The following is a 20,000-nucleotide window of genomic DNA, read 5'->3' on the forward strand; positions in this document are numbered from 1 at the left end:
AATGAATGTTTAGGATACTTTCTGTATTGGTGAAACAATGACCTGCAAATTAGACCCGCGGGAGTATTTTTGCATGTAACTTGTTTACAAAAAGTTGAAGTCACATAGTGATGAAACTTTGTACCTCGTGAGGATAATAATTTGTCAGGATTTTGGGTTTGTTGTTGTTGGGTTTTTTTTTAATTATTTGATTTGCATGTGATATGAGTAAATTATGCAAATCTATAATAAGGTCTCGGTGGCCATAACTTTGGCTGAATTCCTGTAAAGAAGTCACTAGATTATGGCCTGTCAAGGTCTTTTTAAGTTGACCTGGTTTCAAATGAAGGATCGATGCCAAGGGAAAAATACACACAAGGAAAACCACAAATTATGTACAAAACATGATAAGCTTTTTTGCATTTTTGTTCTAAGGGTCTTTCAGATTTCAACCAAATACTGGAAATTTTTATTTCCCAGTATGGGAATTACCCAGTAACTCAGCTACAATAATTGTAAAATGGTCTATTACCTGTAGGAGGTGGGTAGATAAGGTAACTTTTGTGTTGCTGGACAACAATGAACCACCACAAAGGTTAACAAACGATCAATGCTCACAGAAAACAGAGAGCATTGAAAGACCAGTGCAGAAAAAACTAGTGCTAACAACCCAATGGTATGGACCTCAATCGTTAGTCAGTCAATCTGGGCTGACTTTGGCAAGAATCTATATGAGCGCATCTGACATTTTTCAGTGTGTCATGCTTGCATCTGGGTTATTCTTATGCTTGCTTTACTTTCACAGCACAAATCACCTGATTACTCTGCGGTTTATGTTGTTTTCCAAACGGACGGAGAAACTGGCGTAGAAGGTCATGGACTGACATTTACCCTTGGGCGAGGAAATGAATTAGGTACTGTAACATTAAAATTTAAATTTACCTTCCAGCAAGAACACAATTCATTTAAGTTGACCTTACAATTAACTCATTGCCAATAAAATTATTGATGAGCTTGGGGAAATGGTGCCTTAAAAGTTAGCAAGAAGGGGCCTGTTGTGATCCAGGTACCCCAAGGTTGCAAGCCCAGCAACCCACAACCAGGAACCACCCTGAAAGCAGCCACTCATTATAACTGGTACTGTCATACTAGAACACGGCCCAGGGAAAGAAAGACTTACCGGTACCTGACCGGATACTCGCCTCCACGACCAAGTAGCCTTGTGACGTTCACGAAGGGTGGGGCTCAATGAATGAACCACAACGAGTCACAAAAATGGCCTGCAAATACGAGCAAAGATTGCACACCCACGCACAAGCAAGCCCTGCTGGATTCCAGGTGCCCCCAAAATAAAGGCACACCCATTTTACACAAAAAGGCTGCATGCCACATCGGCTTGAGATTAACCTTGCCTAAATTACATTTAGCTTTATTTAAACACAATGACATCCTATAAAAAGTGAACTACTGGTTGATTGGTCAATCAATTATAGGAGCCTACAGAGCTCCATGAAGTTTGTGCAATAAAAATCTGTTCATATAAATATTTTTTTGTCCGGTCTTGACTAATGGTTGCTCATTCGTGAAGGTTTTACCAGACTCCCACTATAATAATTATTATGCTTAATAGTTCTTGAGTACCCAAATACAGTTACTGTAGTGTATTGATTACCACAAACATCTTTTGATGACATAAAAAAGTAGCCGACTTTTCTGAGTGAAGTACACTGTAACTTTTTTTTAAGCTAGCTTTTCTTTGGCTGTCAGTGCTTAATACTTTGAAAGCACTGATTACCAGTATACCATTCAGTGCATTCAAGTTATCTTATGTTTATTACAGTATGTGTTAAATGAATGCTATCTGCGTGCATCTGAGTGAGATTTCATTATTGATCTAGAACCTTTTGACTTGCAGTCCAACAAGACAAAGTGGATCAAAAATGAAATTTGGAAGTTGGCCAAAAACTGCAACAAAAAGGCTGTGAAGAGCTTCATTTCTATGAAATTTAGTTAAGGCCATTTACATCATGTAACTGATGGTCAGACTGGTTGTCAATGTACACCAAAATCATTCGAGAGGGTGACTGCATGCTGTAACGCAGTCTGTTTAAAGCCTTTCATCTTTTTGCCTGCAAACATTCAGCTCTAGCTTATTCAATATTCAATAATAAATTTTTTTGTTTAGTCTTGAAAGCTGCCAAACTTTATGCTGAAGCATTAATTGGAAAAACAACTGAGGAGATTTTCAGTGATTTTGGTAAAACTTGGCGAGAGTTGGCTCGTGAAGACCAGATCAGATGGGTATGTTAGCTGACCTCTTTGTTTGCTCATTCTTTTTGTCATTTTGCAAATCATTGAACAAAAGACTCAAGAAGACTCAAGGCAATGGGAAGAAAACTATTCATTTCCCTGTATTTTATCCTTGGCTGTTAGCTTCAGTTTTAAGTTTTTTCTATAATTATAATAATATTATAGAGAACCTTGGGTATGCAATATAGTGTATTCCATAACTTATTGTACATGTAACTTTTTGCAAAAATTTAATATTGCCTGCCAGGCCCGAATTAATTTACCAAATGACAAATGCACAGCCTAAGGTCACCCTCTATGAAGGACTTTTTTACATGATTTTGCAAGCTAGAAAATCCAAATTTAAATGATTGTTTTGAAAAGTTGTAAACTATGAACTAAAGCTGACTTTCTTTCAATTAAGCTTGGTCCAGAGAAAGGTGTCATTCATCTTGCTCTAGCAGCTGTTGTCAATGCTTTGTGGGACATTTGGGCAAAGATGGAAAACAAGGTAATGAGATAATCAGCTGTGTGAAGTCTTAATTTGTTAGCTGTCCCTTTAGCATATTTAATTTGCAATGAAAAGGAACATTTAATTTAATAAGAACTATATGGATAGCTTTGTGAACTTGGACTTTCCTGATGTACAAACAAAGAAAAAGAGAGACAGAAGAGATGTCGAAGAGATTATTATTTATTATTTACAATAAGTTAGGGTGATGGCAATGATTCTCGTTATGTTCACTAAGTCTTGTAAATGTTCGAGCTCATAAATTAAAGTGATCTCTCATACATGTAGGTGACCTACAGTTCGCGGACTGACCCTTTCCGAAAACACTCGATCAACATCTTTTTGTGTGGGTCTATGGTGAACAATGTGTGCATGTGAATGGTTTGAGCGTAATATACACCATATTCGTGCTTTATTTTTAATACTTTCAATAACGCCATTTTTTTGCAAATTATGCCACATAATTATGCATGTTGGCTTAAACTTCACACATGCGCTATAAATGATGAATCAGCCTTTGCGCAATTATGCCAGGTGTACAATGTGCAATTTTGTTAACTTGATTTTTGCATGCACAAACTAAAGGTACAAGGTTGAGTAACCTGTTTAGGTAACCACAAGATTTCAAGTGCAATTTGGAATAACTAAACAGGAGAAATTTTTTTCAAAGACGACCAAAATTGCACGAACCAGTAATTTGCAGGCTTTGAAAAAATTTACAACAGTGATTAAACTGCTTATTTGTTCCAAGTGGCATGAGAAAAATCTTGTAATTTGCACCGTCTGGTACTACACTTTTTTGCACTGGTGTTACACCTGAACTTCACAGCTATTAGCTAATTAGAATCTTAGTAATTTTTTCATGTATATTATTAGTGACTGGTTCACATGAAAAAAAAAAACGAAGGCAAAATTTAACCTCGGACATTGAAAGCCAGAACAATATTTATTATTGTTTATTATACAGCGTCAGAAACCCATAAGGGTTGAAGCGTGTAACAGCCCCTTGTGTGCTGGGAAACAAGCTTCTGAATATTCAATTTGCTAAGTATGATATTTGGAACAACAAGAGAGAAACATTCAATCAATCAGTTCGCAAGAACACCGTGACGCAATACCACCAAATATGTTCTGGCGCGAAATTAACTGGAGCGAGGGGTTTCCAAATATGGTACTTACATGTAGCACTGAATATTCGGAAGCTGTGAACACGTGTTACACGTTTCAACCCTTATGGGTTTCTGACAGCGTATAATAGTTAATAATTTCATAGTCTTCCTATAATAAACGTGCATTCTATAGCTAGCTGCTACTTGATTTTTAGGTTTCTGAAAATTAATTTGTCTTTTTTCAAGTCATTCACTTGTCATGAAGCCTCTCCTGCATCAATTATTGCATACCAGTAATTGTTTGCGAACTGAATTATAGCTCATTCAAATTTTCAGCCTCTTTGGAAACTGCTTACAGATATGGTGAGTGAGAGACTTTTTGTTCCTTGATGGACTTGTTGACTTGTTGGACTTGTTGATTGCTGTAACTTACAGTACAGGAGGACTTCATAATGCAGTTCAGTCACTGAATTATTCGATTCCAAGAATTACGTGATGTGGCCTATTATTAATTTGAAGTAGTGGTTTCACTTGTAGTCACTGCTGGTTCATTAAAGCCCCTCTCTGAACATCAGCTGGATTTGTCTTGATTGGTCCCAAATTCATTCAGCCACCCCCCTTTGTAAATCACCAGCTGGTTGCTGGTTGTCTTCTGCAGCGCCTGAGGAACTTATGTGTTTCTTTCTCTACTTGATCATTGTCCAGGATTGTCACCAAGGGCTGGGTGTTGGGGATTTCCCAATGCAGTTAACTGGAAGCAATGACTTGTAGCTACATCCAATGTGCTTGCTTCTTCACCACTCAGTTCTTGCCCTACTAAAATGAGTTACCCTGAGCAAGTTGAAATCTTACTGCAAGCCCTATTTTCCTGAAATCAACATTGTGTGAGGAAGTAAATCTACACACAATAATGTTCTATTTAAATGGTGCTTTATTACTACCAGTGACCAGTTCAGCTACAATCTTGATGGTTACTTTTCTCTGTTTGTTGTTATCATTATTTTAAAGGGCAAGTACGTGAAGATAATCTGCTGGCAATTTGTCATCTGTGTTGTACTGTAAAACAATTATTATTTTAATAATTATTGGTCTGTTATTTTACTTGATTTTCTTCAGTCTCCTGAACAACTGGTTTCAGTAATAGATTTCAGTTATCTGTAAGTATCAATTTTGCTTGAATTTTTTTTCCTCTTTTTTCCATAATATCAGTTGTTGAATAGATTTGAATAACTTGTCTGATTAATTTTGACTGACCAACCGGCTAACTGCCTGACTGAATGGAAACTATGTTACTTCATAGTTACGGTAGTTACTTGTATCAAACGGGTTCCTAACAGTAAGGTAACAACTCTGTCGCTAAGTAAAGATTGGTTCCCTGAGACATCCAGGAGCTATGTTGCACTATCGGCAACCAGCTGATACATGTAAATGGAGACTGCTCCCATGACTGGGAAATCTTGGCAACCCAACAATGAGGAAAAAGGAAAGGAAAGGAAAGGAACTTTTTTTAAGTGTCTAGTCGTTCTAGCGCTGGAGCACAAATGCCAGTTTCGTATTCTAACGGTTGGACTGGATCTAGCATGAAATGGAGGCTAATGCGGGAAAATTAATGTGCATTTGAAAAATTTGCCCACATTAGCCTCCATTCCATGCTAGATCCAGTCCTGCCATGAGAATTCAAAAATGGTCTATTGGGGACACTGTAAAGTGAAATTAACAATGAAAGCAAATCAAGTCAAATGTTGGTTTTTGAGGAGAGGGGAAACCGGAGTACCTGGAGAAAACCTCCCGGTGCAGAGTAGAGAACCAACAAACTCAACCCACATAATACGCCGAGTCTGGGAATCGAACTTGCACGGGCCACATTGGTGGGAGACGAGTGCTCTCACCACTGCGCCATCTCTGCACCCCCAGAGCCCCTGCACATGGGAGCCAGGACAGGAGACAGGCCAGGCACCTGTCACACTGTTAAAACATTGGCAAAAGGGGGAATAAAAACAAGAAGTGATTTTTGATTGTAGTAGCACTGCACTTTATTAAAGGTTTTCTTAAAACAATACAATACAATACATACTTAATTGACCACTCCCCAGAGCTTTTCAGGGCCAATGAAACAACAGAACACAACAACAACAACAACAACTGTTAAATAAGAATCCCAACTGGCCGGAGGCAAACCAGTTAGCAATTTTCAAGTGCAGATGAGAAGTTGAACCAGGGACTACCAGTCCTGAACAAATTCAACGTTACGGTAATGGTCAGAATGGGTCTTGTACCCGAGATCACCGGATCTCAAGGCAAGCTCCCTTAACCACTGGGCTGCACTCAGCTGCCTCTGTCAGTACATTTATTAAAAATGATGACTCCTGATTGTTTTTACCCTGAAATTTGAGATGAAAGAAATTTTAAGTATATGTGTACATTACCTTTAGCAGGGCGCGTGCATACACTTTGTATTCCGCGACTTCAGTGCTTACCACGTGAAAGAGAAAATGACTTTTCCTGTGAATATTTAAGCTATCAAAACCTTACGCTAAATTGATATGGGCGGTCTGGAGCTGTGAGTAGGAGTGGGATCTGTCTCGTATGGTTTAGGGGCCGACATTTCTCTCCCTCAATGCTTTACTGGGAGGAAGGTCAGTATCTGAAAGCAGTGAAGGGCCAACTGCATCCAAAAGCGATTGCACAGGCCAAAATCCCAGGATGACTCGTTTGGTACAACGCTCCGACGCCATGTCCGGAGGTACTGCGTTTTTCTCTCTTGTTCAAACATTCCATCTGCACATGCATAAATGTTCCGGCTGGCTCTTCAAATTAATAGATCTAGATTCAACTGTTTCAAGTCACTCTTGTAAATACATTGATAAGTCATGAGATCAAGAGCACACAGGAATTCAATATTCAAGTCACATTTTATACCCCATCCTAGCTGATACACTTAAAATGTTATCCTAAACTTTTGTTCAGGATCAAGATTGCAGAATGACCTTTGCAATTAATTTATATAATCATAATGGTTATTTTCTCTATGCCACACATGAAGCGCTATTCCTGGAAGACCTGCATGGGTTTTACAATGGCTTGCCCATGGCTTGTGATTGTAAAATGAACACTTAAAAGCAGCTTCCCAGTCTGAAATGTCAGCTACTTTGTCGGTCTTGAATGACTTTTTGTTGTCTTCCACAATGTAAGGGAAGTGGAAGCCACAACTCTCATCATTTATTATTACTTTATGTGAAGAATACAAAACAACTTCTGAGGGGTGTGTACTTGTAAGATAAATATAGTCATGATTATCAACTTAAGGCTTTTGGAGCTTATTATAATAATCTCAGTCTGTTTGCTGAAAAAAGGATCTTTGCAGCCCTTCTTGTTTTTATTTGTAAGAGGGTTTTAAAATTGAAGTTTTCATCTTCAGATCTGATGCTCTGACTAAAGAGGAAGCACTAGGTTTGTTACCCTATAAAGGCTTCCTTTTGACATTATTTTAAGTGCTACTTTTATCAGTGATTTGAACTGCTTGGTAATTTGACCATTATGAGCCATGCAGCTAGTTGAGTGTGAGATCTGTCGCACCCTCAAGTCATATAAACTGTGTGTCAGCTTTGTGTGAAAATGTGCTCCCACTTGGTTAGTTGTCAAATCTTGACGCTGTTTTTGCATGATGTGTGGCAGTTTGACAGAATGGAACAGTGAAACCATTTATGGTCTCGGTGTTCCATTCTGTCAAACTCTTTCACTTGCAGAAAATGGCAAGCTGTGAATTACTGTATTGTTAGTTGGCAAAACAACCGGCTATATTTTTCTAGCCTGTAGATGAGAAACAATTATGAGTAAGGGAACTTTCCTGGTTATATGACAAACAGCAACCTTACAGTATACTTTTTATTGTTCACTGTTCTAAATCTCCCATGTTTTGGAAAGTAACAACTAAAACTAAGTGTAACATACATCTCCTATTCCTTTCTCAAGTTTAATTACCCGAATCAGAAAATACCATGATACTCTGTTTATCCACCCAAATTCTCAAGAAGCATATCGTTTCCAGTTTCTCGTGAAACTTACAGTGGTACCAATTAAGAGAAAACAAAAACAATGGTTATTCAAATTTTGGGTGGTATTATGGTATTTTCCGCTTCGCCCAATTTATTTACCTTCAATTTAGACTTAATTTTCTTAATATTAAGTGAAAGCTAATTAACTGTGCCTTGCATGCATTACTGATTTTGAAGCAAGCTAAGGAAGGCTTAATGAATAGCGAGACATAATGGCAAAAGAAACCCTTGGCTAACCTTCTTTAAACCTAATTTGGGCTTAATCTTCTTAAGCTGTGTGTGGTAGAAAATGATCAAATTCATTTCACAGACCTGGCTTGGAAATTGTCCATGGTCAAATCTCACAGCTTTAGGAAAAAACTGTCATTTTATGCATATTATCAAGAATTCAGTGCTCTTTGTATTTGGTTTACTTAATAATTGTTTATTGTACAGTGTATAATAGAACTTTATAAAAATAGTTTTATTATAACAGACACACTTATAGCAAGCTGCTACTTGATTTTTAGTTTTTGAAATTTAATTTGTCTTTTTTCAAGTCATTAACTTGTCATGAAGCCTCTTCTGCATCAAGTTAATTCTTACCCTTTAAGTTGAACTGTTTGTGTTTTTGTTGGTTTTTTTTTAATTTGGAGAATTTTGATCTTTATTCTAGTGTACATAACAGATTTACTGTATTTATCACAGTCATAATGAATGATTGTTTTTGTCTTGTCCAAACTCTTACATTAATTTTGTATTCTTATTTCTCAAGACATTCTTCAGAAGAACTTAAGTGGCAAGAAAGAAAGAGGTAGTAAATGACAATTATTATTGTTAGTGACACTATTAGTGCTTTATTATTATAATTATATTGTTATTAACAAACAAAATGATACATGAAATGAATCATATGTTGAACTGCAGATATTATTATTGTTATTATTACTATTATTATTATTAGTTATTTATTTATTTATTTACCTCAAATTTGCCAACTAAGTAATTATATTATGCAAATAATTGCATAAACTGATAAATGAGGTTGTACAAGATGCGAGCCATGCATTAGTCAACATGTGAGCCATATGCAAGTCAACATGCAAGTCATGCATGTCAGCGAGCCATGCAGTTACATGTATTGAAAGCTAACCGTTTAAAGTGGGTGCTTAGAATTAAGTAGTGTTTATCAGCGCTATTTGAAATGGGTGCTTAGACTTAAATGCGAGACTCGCATGGATCACTGGCTCGCAGTTTGCCAAGACCCCTAACAAATAAGTGAATACACAAATTAGGTCAAAAAGTATTTTAAAAGAAAAAGTAGTACATAAATAGCACAAACATAAGATATAAAAGATATATTTGGCTGAGAGACTTCCAGAAACCACAGGGCTTTTATGAGGGACCTTCCTGGAACAAAATGACTCGCTAAATGACTTAAATCACAAAATGAAAGGAAAAAAATTACCGTAGATAAAATTAAAAACAAAGTTAGGTGTATTCATGACTGACTAAAAAAGTAAGGAAGGAAACTGCATGGAAAGTTCGCTTGTTTGCAAAACAACCAATCACCAGTTTATTGACAAATGCTCCACATCTGCCTTAGGAATAGTATCTTTTAGAGTGCATCTTTGTGTTCAATAAAGAAGGGCCGAATAAACTGATAAATGAGGTTGTACAAGATGCGAGCCATGCATTAGTCAACATGTGAGCCATATGCAAGTCAACATGCAAGTCATGCATGTCAGCGAGCCATGCAGTTACATGTATTGAAAGCTAACCGTTTAAAGTGGGTGCTTAGAATTAAGTAGTGTTTATCAGCGCTATTTGAAATGGGTGCTTAGACTTAAATGCGAGACTCGCATGGATCACTGGCTCGCAGTTTGCCAAGACCCCTAACAAATAAGTGAATACACAAATTAGGTCAAAAAGTATTTTAAAAGAAAAAGTAGTACATAAATAGCACAAACATAAGATATAAAAGATATATTTGGCTGAGAGACTTCCAGAAACCACAGGGCTTTTATGAGGGACCTTCCTGGAACAAAATGACTCGCTAAATGACTTAAATCACAAAATGAAAGGAAAAAAATTACCGTAGATAAAATTAAAAACAAAGTTAGGTGTATTCATGACTGACTAAAAAAGTAAGGAAGGAAACTGCATGGAAAGTTCGCTTGTTTGCAAAACAACCAATCACCAGTTTATTGACAAATGCTCCACATCTGCCTTAGGAATAGTATCTTTTAGAGTGCATCTTTGTGTTCAATAAAGAAGGGCCGAATAAGAACTTTTTTTTTTTTTTAAGTTAACATTCTGTGTTATAAAAGTTAACTTTCTGTGTTACATTGCAATCACAGAAGAAGAGATCATTGCCAAGGGGTATCCGTCATACACAACTTCTGCTGGGTGGATAGGGTACACTGATTCACAGTTGCAAGAACTGTGCCAGAAATACCTCAAAGCTGGGTGGACAAGGTTAGTTTAAGAATCAGCTCCTTTGGGCTGTTAAGTGAACAAAAAAGTTTTCCACATGCACAGTGGATTTCTGTTGGCAACATGATTTACAGCACTCTTGATCCTTTCAGCTGGGAGTGTTTTGATATTTTTCAATACTATTATCATGGTGCATTTTTAAAGGTTGTCTGCAAGTTCCTAACTGTTGCCATGGAAATGGTGAAGCACCACTTAAAGACCCTCTAAAATGCAGTCTTTTGGGAAAACATTAAATTAATTCAGTGACCAAATTAAAATTAAATAATACTGTATGTGATATGAGAGAAAATTATTGAGTTTTTAATGAAGACACCATTAGAAAGATGAAAACTTGATACTTTTTAAAAATTTTCTGTAAGGGTGAAGAAACAAATCTTACTCGTAATAATCAGAGCAGGCCCACAAGCAAACTTTCAATGTGCAGCTCACCACATCCAAAAGTGACATTTTTTAGAACATTAATTTGAATTTGATATCGGCAGAGGTGAGAATCTCAAGTATTGCAAGTGTGGCTCAAAAACTTTTGATTTCAAGCTTCCTTAAGAGAGTGGCATCAATTATTGCAAGCCAGGCATTGTTCAACAGAACCTATGGCAGTACTATAGGTATATCTTACATGGTGTATAATTTTTTCCACATTACATTCTGTCATTTGCAGGTTTAAAATGAAGGTTGGATCCAACCTTGATGATGATATGAGGAGAGCAGAGATAATTAGGAGTGAAATTGGATGGGATAACTTTCTGGTTTGTGAGTTTATATTTGCCTTAAAATTATGCATTTAGCAAGACGACCAATCCTGACAGCTCTCTCTTTATAGGGACTTCTAGTCAATCAGGTTTCCTTCTTATTTGCTGAGCGTTGTGGTCAATGCAATTACTTTTCAGTTTTGCTATAAACAGTAAATTCACTTCTTTGTTTCCAGGCAATGGATGCAAACCAATGCTGGGAGGTAGAGGAGGCAGTTTATTACATGAAACGGTTGGCCAAGTTTAAGCCGGTGTGGATTGAAGAACCGACATCGCCAGATGATGTTCTAGGTAGCCTAATGGGTATATAGTTACTTGTCTATTCCCACCTGAACCAGGTCAAGCCTCATGTACAATGTTTCACTCTCTGTTACTGACCATAAAAAATGTCCTGACTTGTCAATGTTTGTGTACAATAATATTGTACACAATATTATACCATTGAACAGCTGTTTGTATTTAGTTTCCTTTCCCACTTACAATGTTACATTGCTTTGCCAACCTGGCTTTTTCTGAATGCTAAGAGAAAATTCCATGAACCCTTTCACTCCTGAACCATTCCCGGTTGACAAATGAAATTGTCGGGCAGTAGAGGGAGTAAAATCTAGAAGTCTCACTCTTATGACGGAAGGGAGACCCTGTGACTTCCCCGACACGGTCTGTGAATTTGAGAACGAAACAATTGATTTAAGAAGTGATTTATAATTCTACTGTAACAACTATGTAACTTAAGTGTACATAATAACTGGTTAGTGTAGTTTTAGTCACTCTCAGCAATTTTGGAATTAAGGACATTGTTATTATTGTAGTTTCATTGAATTAATGTGTTACAGGTGAAGAGCCATTTCGTATTTATGGAGATACTGTAAAGAAACCATTATCATTATCATTATCATTATCATTATTAGAGCGAGTTTCGATCGAGTGTTGTGAAACCAAAACCAAAGTAATTACTTTGGCCAATCAAAAAGGACGGAGACAATCCAGTAAACCAATCAAAACTCGAAGTAATTACACGTAGCCGACACAAAGCGCAGGAAAATGTGCACGCGCGAGCCACAATTGGTTTTGGTTTCTCTTCCGATTGGTTGAAAAAATGGTGCGAGAACTTTGAACCAATCACTGAGTGAAGTAATGCAAAACAAAAGTAATTCGCTAATTACTTTCGATACTCAATTGAACTTTTGAAAAAGCGGTATTTTATTTTTTCATCGCAACGGTACAATAATTATTATAGCAAACGGAATGTAGTTTTATATGTATAAGGTTACCATTCAGTTCGGTCGTTTTTGGACAGACCTCACTGCGCCCGGTCTGTACTGTCAATTAGAGAGCTTAAGCAGGCGCGTTTTTGAGACGCGGACGGCAACCGGAAGTGAGCTGTTTTCCCTTTTAACTTGTCTTCACACAACCACATTTACATTGCTACCCCCTAGTATCTTTTCTCCATTTGAGATGATTAGTGTAAAAATCTGGGATACACCACTGCCTTGACACGCGAAATGTTCTCTTCCGGTTGCCGTCCGCTCTCAAAAACGCGCGTGCTTAAGCTCCCTAATATTCCCCGCTACGGCCCTCGCACTCGATTAGTAATGAGCACGCGACGTTTTTGAGCCGTGGATGGCAACCGGAAGTGAGCTGTTTTCCCTTTTAACTTGTCTTGTCACACTACCACCTTTATATATTGCTAAGTATCTTTCCTCCATTAGAGATGATTAGGTTAAAAATCTGGGAGACACTACTGTCCTGGCATTCGAAATGTTCATTTCCGGTTGCCGTCCGCGGCTCAGAAACGTCGCATGCTTTAAACTCCCTATTTTATTGCTCTCAGACCTCAAGAACGTTTTCCAGTATTTGAGCAAGGGCACATTCACATTGCGTACTCGCAGGGCTCGAGACTACACTGTAACTTTTTAGCTTACTAGCATAGTGGCTAGTAGCAGGTCTGATTTCACTGGCCAAAACTAAATCTGCTCTATCCAGTCTCGTCATGCGCAGTTTCAGCTTTGTGCGACATTTGCAGACTAGGCTTGGATAAATTCTGCTCGTAAAATGGCTTATAAATTCTGACTGCCGGTAGTGCTCGTAAAAATCGCTTATTCTGTTCTAAATTCTGCTCGGACACCCTTGTTCTGCTCACATTCCCTTCGGGCCATATAACATCTTTGCAAATACAAAAGGGAGCCTGGGCCTAACCTCTAAATTCGTTATGCAAAGCAAAATGTAATTCATCTTACTTTAGGTCAAATAATCAAATCAAACACAAGGTATTTTCCATTTGTTTTTTATTGAATTTGAAATTTTTCTTACACTCTTTATGCATATCATTAGTGCCGCTGTTTTATTCTGCTCAAATTCTGCTCGAAAATGCCTTATTCTGCTGGAAATTCTGCTGGCAGAATATATCTGAGCCTACTGCAGACTGCAGTCTGCAAATGTTGTGTGTGTGGCTTACGCGCGCTCGCTCAGATAAAAACCCTTTCGAGCCTCCTTAAACAATCATTTCAGACCTGCAGTTTCAATACCTGACTTATCTGATCCACTTGATAATTGCTTAACCTTGTATTTTATTGGATACCTTAAAGTAATCTATAAAGAAAATGAGGGGACTTTTAGTGACAGGATTGCGGTGCATTCAACAGGGCATGCTGAAATTTCAAAGAAACTAGAGCCTTATGGCATTGGTGTTGCTACTGGGGAACATTGCCAGAATCGAGTCATCTTTAAGCAGTTCCTACAAGCCAAAGGATTACAGTTTTGTCAGATTGATAGCTGTAGAATGGGTGGATTGAATGAAGTGTTGTCTGTCCTCTTGATGGCCGCGAAGTTTGGAGGTACAGGTGTTTTCTGCTTTTTCATTGTTCGTACGGGTCATGGAAATCCTGAAAAGTCATGGATTTCTAATCTTGTAAAATCCACGCCTGGAGATCCTTGAAAATAAATACAAGTCATGGAAAATCCTAAAAAATTAGCTCTATGCGCAAACAAAATAAAATTTTTGTCTCAAGTTTTGGCAAACGCAATAGACCTCTTTACAGTTGTGTGCTCAGTTACTTAGCCTTTAAATTAAAGTCAGGCTGGTGTTCACCTTGTTATGATACAGACCTCTCTCCTTTTCTTATGTTAATGATGTATGTCATGCCATAAAGTAAGAATTTTCACAAGAAAAGTAGTGAGGTTTCTGTCAAAACAAGGTCAACTCCAGCCTCACTTTCATTCATAGGCCAGGTAACAACGCACCCCACTGTAACATGGACTATTGGAACCTGTGACATTTCATATTCTGGAACGCGTATGTATATTCAAGTAGTCTCCCTCGCAGTCGTAATAAGGGTTTCCGAGGTCATGGATTTTGTTTTGTATGGTCCTTGAAAGTCCTGGAAAAGTCATGGAATTTTGGGACACAAAAAGTGTACAAACCCTGTAAAATTTTGTAAAATCTGTTTCGACGAGAATCTTAAAATTGCGAAGGTGTATTTTCAACCAGATATTGTCAATGCATAAGTTTTGAGACAAATAGTCATGGTGTAAAATAATAGAAACAGAAATAGAAGCAGAAGAAATAACGGGAACAAAAGCACTAAAAGCTGCGACAATAGAAGCTGCTGCAGAGTGTTGCTAAACTGTCGAAAAATTATCGCAACACGGGAAACTCATTAACATACAAAACCATGTCACGGGTAGCTGCTTTGCTGGGGATTGTAAGCACTCTCAGCATTTCCAAATTCTAATTTGGTTCTAATTTTCTACGCAAATTTTTCACTCGAAGTATTTGGTCATTTAATCCTATAACTGCGATGACATAATCCAGACCAAGAACAGCGAAATAAGGCTTTGACATTAAACAGCAGTGGTTATTCATCACTTTATTCAAGACTAACAAACTTCATCCCTTGCGGCATGTTACATTAAAAAAAAAACGGTGGCCGCATTTCGTTTCCTTTAGTTTCAGTTTCGACTGGTACACCACCGTGTCCGCCTTGAGAAAACCCTCTACTCCTTACATTTCCAACGACACCAAACTATGCAACGCGCTTTTCATATTCAGTCCTGCTAAAGTGATTTGTTCTCTCCCCGCTTCACCATTAATTGCCTTCTACTATTAGCTGCTCCGTTTGTGAACGGCCATTCCTCTACCTGGGCTCTGGACACTTTGAATTCCGCGTACAACTATAATTAACGCGGGCCTAACTGTAGTGTCAACTACAACTAGTACAGTAAACACCCGCATAATTATAAGAACCTAGAATTTAAGAGCATGTTAGGCCAAAGATTTCATTTTATACCATCCGCACACCCACCCCCACTTACATAAGAGTTACCAGTAGCCTCAAAATATTGAACAGGTTTTTATTTTAGAAACAAAATTGCACTTTAAACTGCACAGGTCTTGTTTAAAACTTCTTCTCCATGGTTATGAAATATAAAGGAATCAGCGTCCTCATCAGAGGAAATCAGTCATACCATATCATAGAGTAGATATCTTTTGTGGAAATAAGAACCAATTCAAGAACCTAGATAGCCTAAAACTACTGTAGATACCATTTTTAAAAGAACCTATTTACACTAACGTCTTCTTATATACGGGTGCACGTGTTTACTGTATAGGGAGTAGAAGTAGCAGAAGTAGTGTGACAGTATCAGTTGTGTGGAGTGTGAATGGCTGTGACTGCAAGAGATTTTAAGCAAAGCAAGTGGTAGCAGCAGAAGCAGTTGTAGCAGTAGTATCCGCAGCAACATTTGCCCCGATTATTTTGTATTTGTTATGAGTGATACTTTTTCATTTACAACCATTTTTCCTCAGTTCCTGTGTGCCCACATGGGGGTGGTGTCGGTTTGTGTGAATACATTCAGCATATTTCAATATTTGACTACATTTGTGTCTCGGCGTCATTAGAAAACAGGTGAGGAATTACGAGGTCATAAAAAGGAAGCTGTTTTGATAGCAGAGAGGTGGGGGAAAAAAGGGAAGACTTTTAAAGAGCTTGAAAATTTAGTCATTATGTTGAGTGGCAAAGCTCTATTATGGAGTGCGTTTGGTAACAGTTCAGGGTAAAGACTTCCTTGTCTTGGACCTGTCTCAATCCTAGGCCCTCTCTCCTGTGATGTGATTCGCCCCTATAAAATGTGCAGGGATGCCATGTGTGTGTCGCACGAGCGGTCGGTCGGTCGTTCGTCCCAAGAAATCTTGATACAATCTGCATAAGTCCTTTGTTTTTGTACTCGTCGAACGCAAAATAATTATTGCTGAATGACCTTTCTGTAATTTAGGTACAGGGTTCGGATGAACAAAATATGTCACTCTTAATTAACCAGCTCCGAGCTGGCTTGGTGGCTTATTTGGGTAGAGCTGTGCAACGCAATTTCCCGGTCATGGATTGGAATCCCTTTAAAGTCTTGATTTTCTAAGTTGCTTATCTAACTGCGAAGACCTTTCTAACTTTCATTCTTTTCGTACAGTACAAGTCAACTTGCGGTTCGTTATTTAAATACGCAGATCTCAGTCCCACTTCTATATATTGTACCTATCACTGATAGGGTCATCGTTCCGTCGTTCAATCCACTAAAAATGCACGGGAGATCTAAGTGGGATTTGTAGTGGCTTATCAATGTATTAAAATACCGTACAGATATGCCACTCATGCCGTTCAGTCCTGATTACTTGACGCATCTTGCGGCAAACGCGAAGTCTTTAAGTGGATAGTGATTCCACAAATGGAATATCTGGCCTTTAAAAGTTTCAGGGGCTTTAAAGAACGGGCCGTTTTTGCCTTTGTTTTCAAGACTTGCAACATTGCCCAACATTCGTTGGTTATTTGAACACCTTCGGCGAAGATGGCCCACCAAGATGAGCTGGCGCATGTGTCAACATGTAGCGCGCTTTTGAAGAATTTTTTTTTAAAAAGGTAATTACTTGTGATATTTGTGAATTTTGCCTTCCTCAGAGTAACAGAATTTGCGGATCATCTTCATGAGCATTTCGTTCATCCAGCAGTTACAGAGAATGGATCTTACAAAGTGCCAATGGTAATTTTTTCTTTTCCACTACTTGAGATGACGGACAACATATTGAAGGGCTCCCAATCAGAAATGCGTTTTGTTGTGAAGATCAATCTCTACACCTTTTGGAAACATTTTCGCATAGTGTGATATTTTATCGTCAAATTTTGTTTTTAGTGCCTGGTCAAAGTTGGTAACATAAGCAGTTATTGAATCCATGAGTGGGCTGAGCAAGGGGCTTGGGTCTATAAAAATGAGGAAAGGTGACGTTTTGACGCCGTCTTCATCATTTTGAAGACAAGTTTTTGTGGCCTATTCCTTCGACGACGTCATAAACTACTTTGCATCATAGTTCTAAAAGAACTTTGGTAATGTAAATTAGTTCTTGACGTCATCGAAGGAATAGACCCAGACCTCTCACTAGCTCGGCCATGGGACAAATGAATGCCAGCTTTGTTACTCTCTCGTACCTCATTTGGCCTATTAAAAAAAAACTATAGATAAGCAAAGGTAAAATATACGTTAGACATTTCACTTTTGCAAAGAAAATTCTTTGAGGTTAGGTGCACTTGAAAAGAAAAAGTCTCGACGTGCAAAGTGTCGACGGTTTTGGATATGATCTGCTTGTTCATTTTTATTCATCTAGCCCGCGTTGCTCAAAGAATTTTTGGGCTGATCAGCAGTAAATACTATGACACCATGCTCATCCAGTGGAGAAAAGTCTGCTAATTCAAGAAATAGACCAAATCGGGTAACCCAATGTTGTACCCAATTCAAACCCTTTGGGAATAAAACGTTTTGTGCTAGGTATGTCCATACATTTAAATATGAATGCGACATTATAATGCTAATGTGATACAAAAAGAATCTTCACCGCGGGGGATTTGAATTGGGTACAACATTGAGGCCCCGTCTACACTTATCCGTATTCGTTTGAAAACGCAACCTTTTGTTCCGTTTTCAAAAACGTTCGCGTCCACAGGTAACGTTTTCGCATCGTTTTCGCCTGTCCACACGTATACGATGAATCGATTTGAAAACGATAACCTGACTGCGCATGCTCGACGTATGAGTATTCGCTTTTTTACGATAACCATTTGGACTGGAAAGTTGTCCCACCAAGCGCTAGTATGGCCAGTCTAAGCCAAATCGTCGAGGTCTAGGCCGACAACCACCAAGTCGTTTCAACCTTCTGCCTCTTGACACTGGTAGTGAAAGTAACCTAATAACGTTCTGCCGCCTTCTGGAATAGTCAGCTTGAGGAAATAGCAAAGCTAAATTTGCTTGAAAACGGGCAATTATGTTTGAAATAAGCCCAAGTATTAAAAACAAGAAAGTAAAGCGCCTGTCCGCCATCTTCAATAAGTTTATAATATTGCGCGGAGTGGATTGGAACCGATAGTGTGACGTCAGCGTTTTCGAAAAGTTCCGCTTTCGTCTGTCCACACGTACACGCGAAAACAGCGTTTTCAAAAAGTGCCACTCTGGAGAGCCTTTTTGAAAAGTTCCGTTTTCATCTGATACGCGTAAAGAAAAAGTTTTGTTTTCAAATGAAAACGAATATGTGTGGACGAGGCCTGAGTTAGCCGATTTGCTCTGAGACAATGCGACTCGGCAATGGTTTAAATATCCAGGATAAGGATAATAGGCAAAATGAGGGGTTGTGTTTTCTTGCTGTTGTTGAAGAAAATGGTTTTCTGCAAAAGTGGATTTGCAGGACGGCTGATACTTCTTCGTTTTTCTCAGAGCCCAGGGTACAGCGCAGAAATGAAGAAGGAATCTCTAGATGCTTATGAATACCCAAACGGATCAGAATGGAAAAAGCTTGTTAAGAATGGTCTCTTCGAAGACAAGATTGAATTGTCAGGATAATAATTCACTGAGTTAAAGGAAGATCAATCGAGATGAACATAATCAATTTTAGGAGAGGAGTTCCAGGCATTTTTGTTTGACTTTTCATTGGTGACTTTCGATGATCAGCTTTGTAGTTTTCCGCGGGTTTCAGAAGGTGAAACATCAACGATATCAAAGTTGTTGAGGGACGTTTCGACGACTCCATGTCATTATTATGAACGTAATTGAATAACTAAGTAGATGAGATTTATGTACATGAAAGAGTTATGAAAATATTAAGATTTAGGTTTCAGGGTAAAATTAAAAAAAATTTGTGAGGAGTTTGGTAATGACACAGTTTGGGTGGCATTTTCCTGATGTAGATCAAACAGTACATCGTTAATCAATAATCATGACAATGATAATAAATTAATAATGAAAACAATGACAATGATAATTAACAATGATAATTATGACAATGATAATAAATTAATAATGACAATTATGATAATAATTAATAATGATATTGGTGAAAATAATCACTGATAAGTAACGATGATAATGATGACAATCATAATTAACAATGATACTAATGACAATCATAATTGATAATGATAATGATAATGATCACGTGGAGTCATTGAAATATCCAGCGTTCAACAACCTGACATTGTTGATTTTTATTCTCAAGTGTTTTACTACACCTTGTGTTTAAGACGATGCATACAATGCAATGATTGTGGTAGTTATGTTTGCCGCTTTGGCTAAACTAGGTAGCATAAAAGAGGAACACCGGGTTGGTGTTTGTGTCACCTTGCTTTTTTTCTTGTAGCATGGAAGAGTGTTCAAACATGATGTTTCGGCTGCCATGTTGGTATCTCAGGCTATACCTCTAGAGTTGAACTATATTTTTATGACAACTTTTTCTTGAAATGTGGCCTTCAATCACATCAGTGAAAACAACCAATTTATGTTTACTTCTGTCCTCAAGTCAAATTTT

The 20,000-nt window shown here is 37.9% G+C and overlaps 1 protein-coding gene across 1 annotated transcript in view; it reads left to right on the plus strand.

The window, feature by feature from the left end:
• The window catches only part of LOC137974980 (mitochondrial enolase superfamily member 1-like), a 21,528-nt gene that overhangs the window by 582 nt on the left and 946 nt on the right, over positions 1–20,000 (plus strand). Inside the window, exons 2-15 of the mRNA XM_068822008.1 lie at positions 785–893; positions 2,165–2,280; positions 2,693–2,779; positions 4,225–4,251; positions 5,005–5,045; positions 7,307–7,338; positions 8,698–8,736; positions 10,283–10,400; positions 11,077–11,164; positions 11,344–11,458; positions 13,810–14,001; positions 15,972–16,071; positions 17,113–17,194; positions 18,914–20,000. The exon at positions 18,914–20,000 is cut by the window's right edge and continues 946 nt beyond it. Coding sequence (XP_068678109.1) covers positions 785–893; positions 2,165–2,280; positions 2,693–2,779; positions 4,225–4,251; positions 5,005–5,045; positions 7,307–7,338; positions 8,698–8,736; positions 10,283–10,400; positions 11,077–11,164; positions 11,344–11,458; positions 13,810–14,001; positions 15,972–16,071; positions 17,113–17,194; positions 18,914–19,039 — 1,272 coding nt within the window. The 3' untranslated portion in view covers positions 19,040–20,000. The remainder of the gene's footprint in view (positions 1–784; positions 894–2,164; positions 2,281–2,692; positions 2,780–4,224; positions 4,252–5,004; positions 5,046–7,306; positions 7,339–8,697; positions 8,737–10,282; positions 10,401–11,076; positions 11,165–11,343; positions 11,459–13,809; positions 14,002–15,971; positions 16,072–17,112; positions 17,195–18,913) is intronic.

Source organism: Montipora foliosa, chromosome 11 (genome assembly GCF_036669935.1).
Source record: "Montipora foliosa isolate CH-2021 chromosome 11, ASM3666993v2, whole genome shotgun sequence".
NCBI lineage: Eukaryota > Metazoa > Cnidaria > Anthozoa > Scleractinia > Acroporidae > Montipora > Montipora foliosa.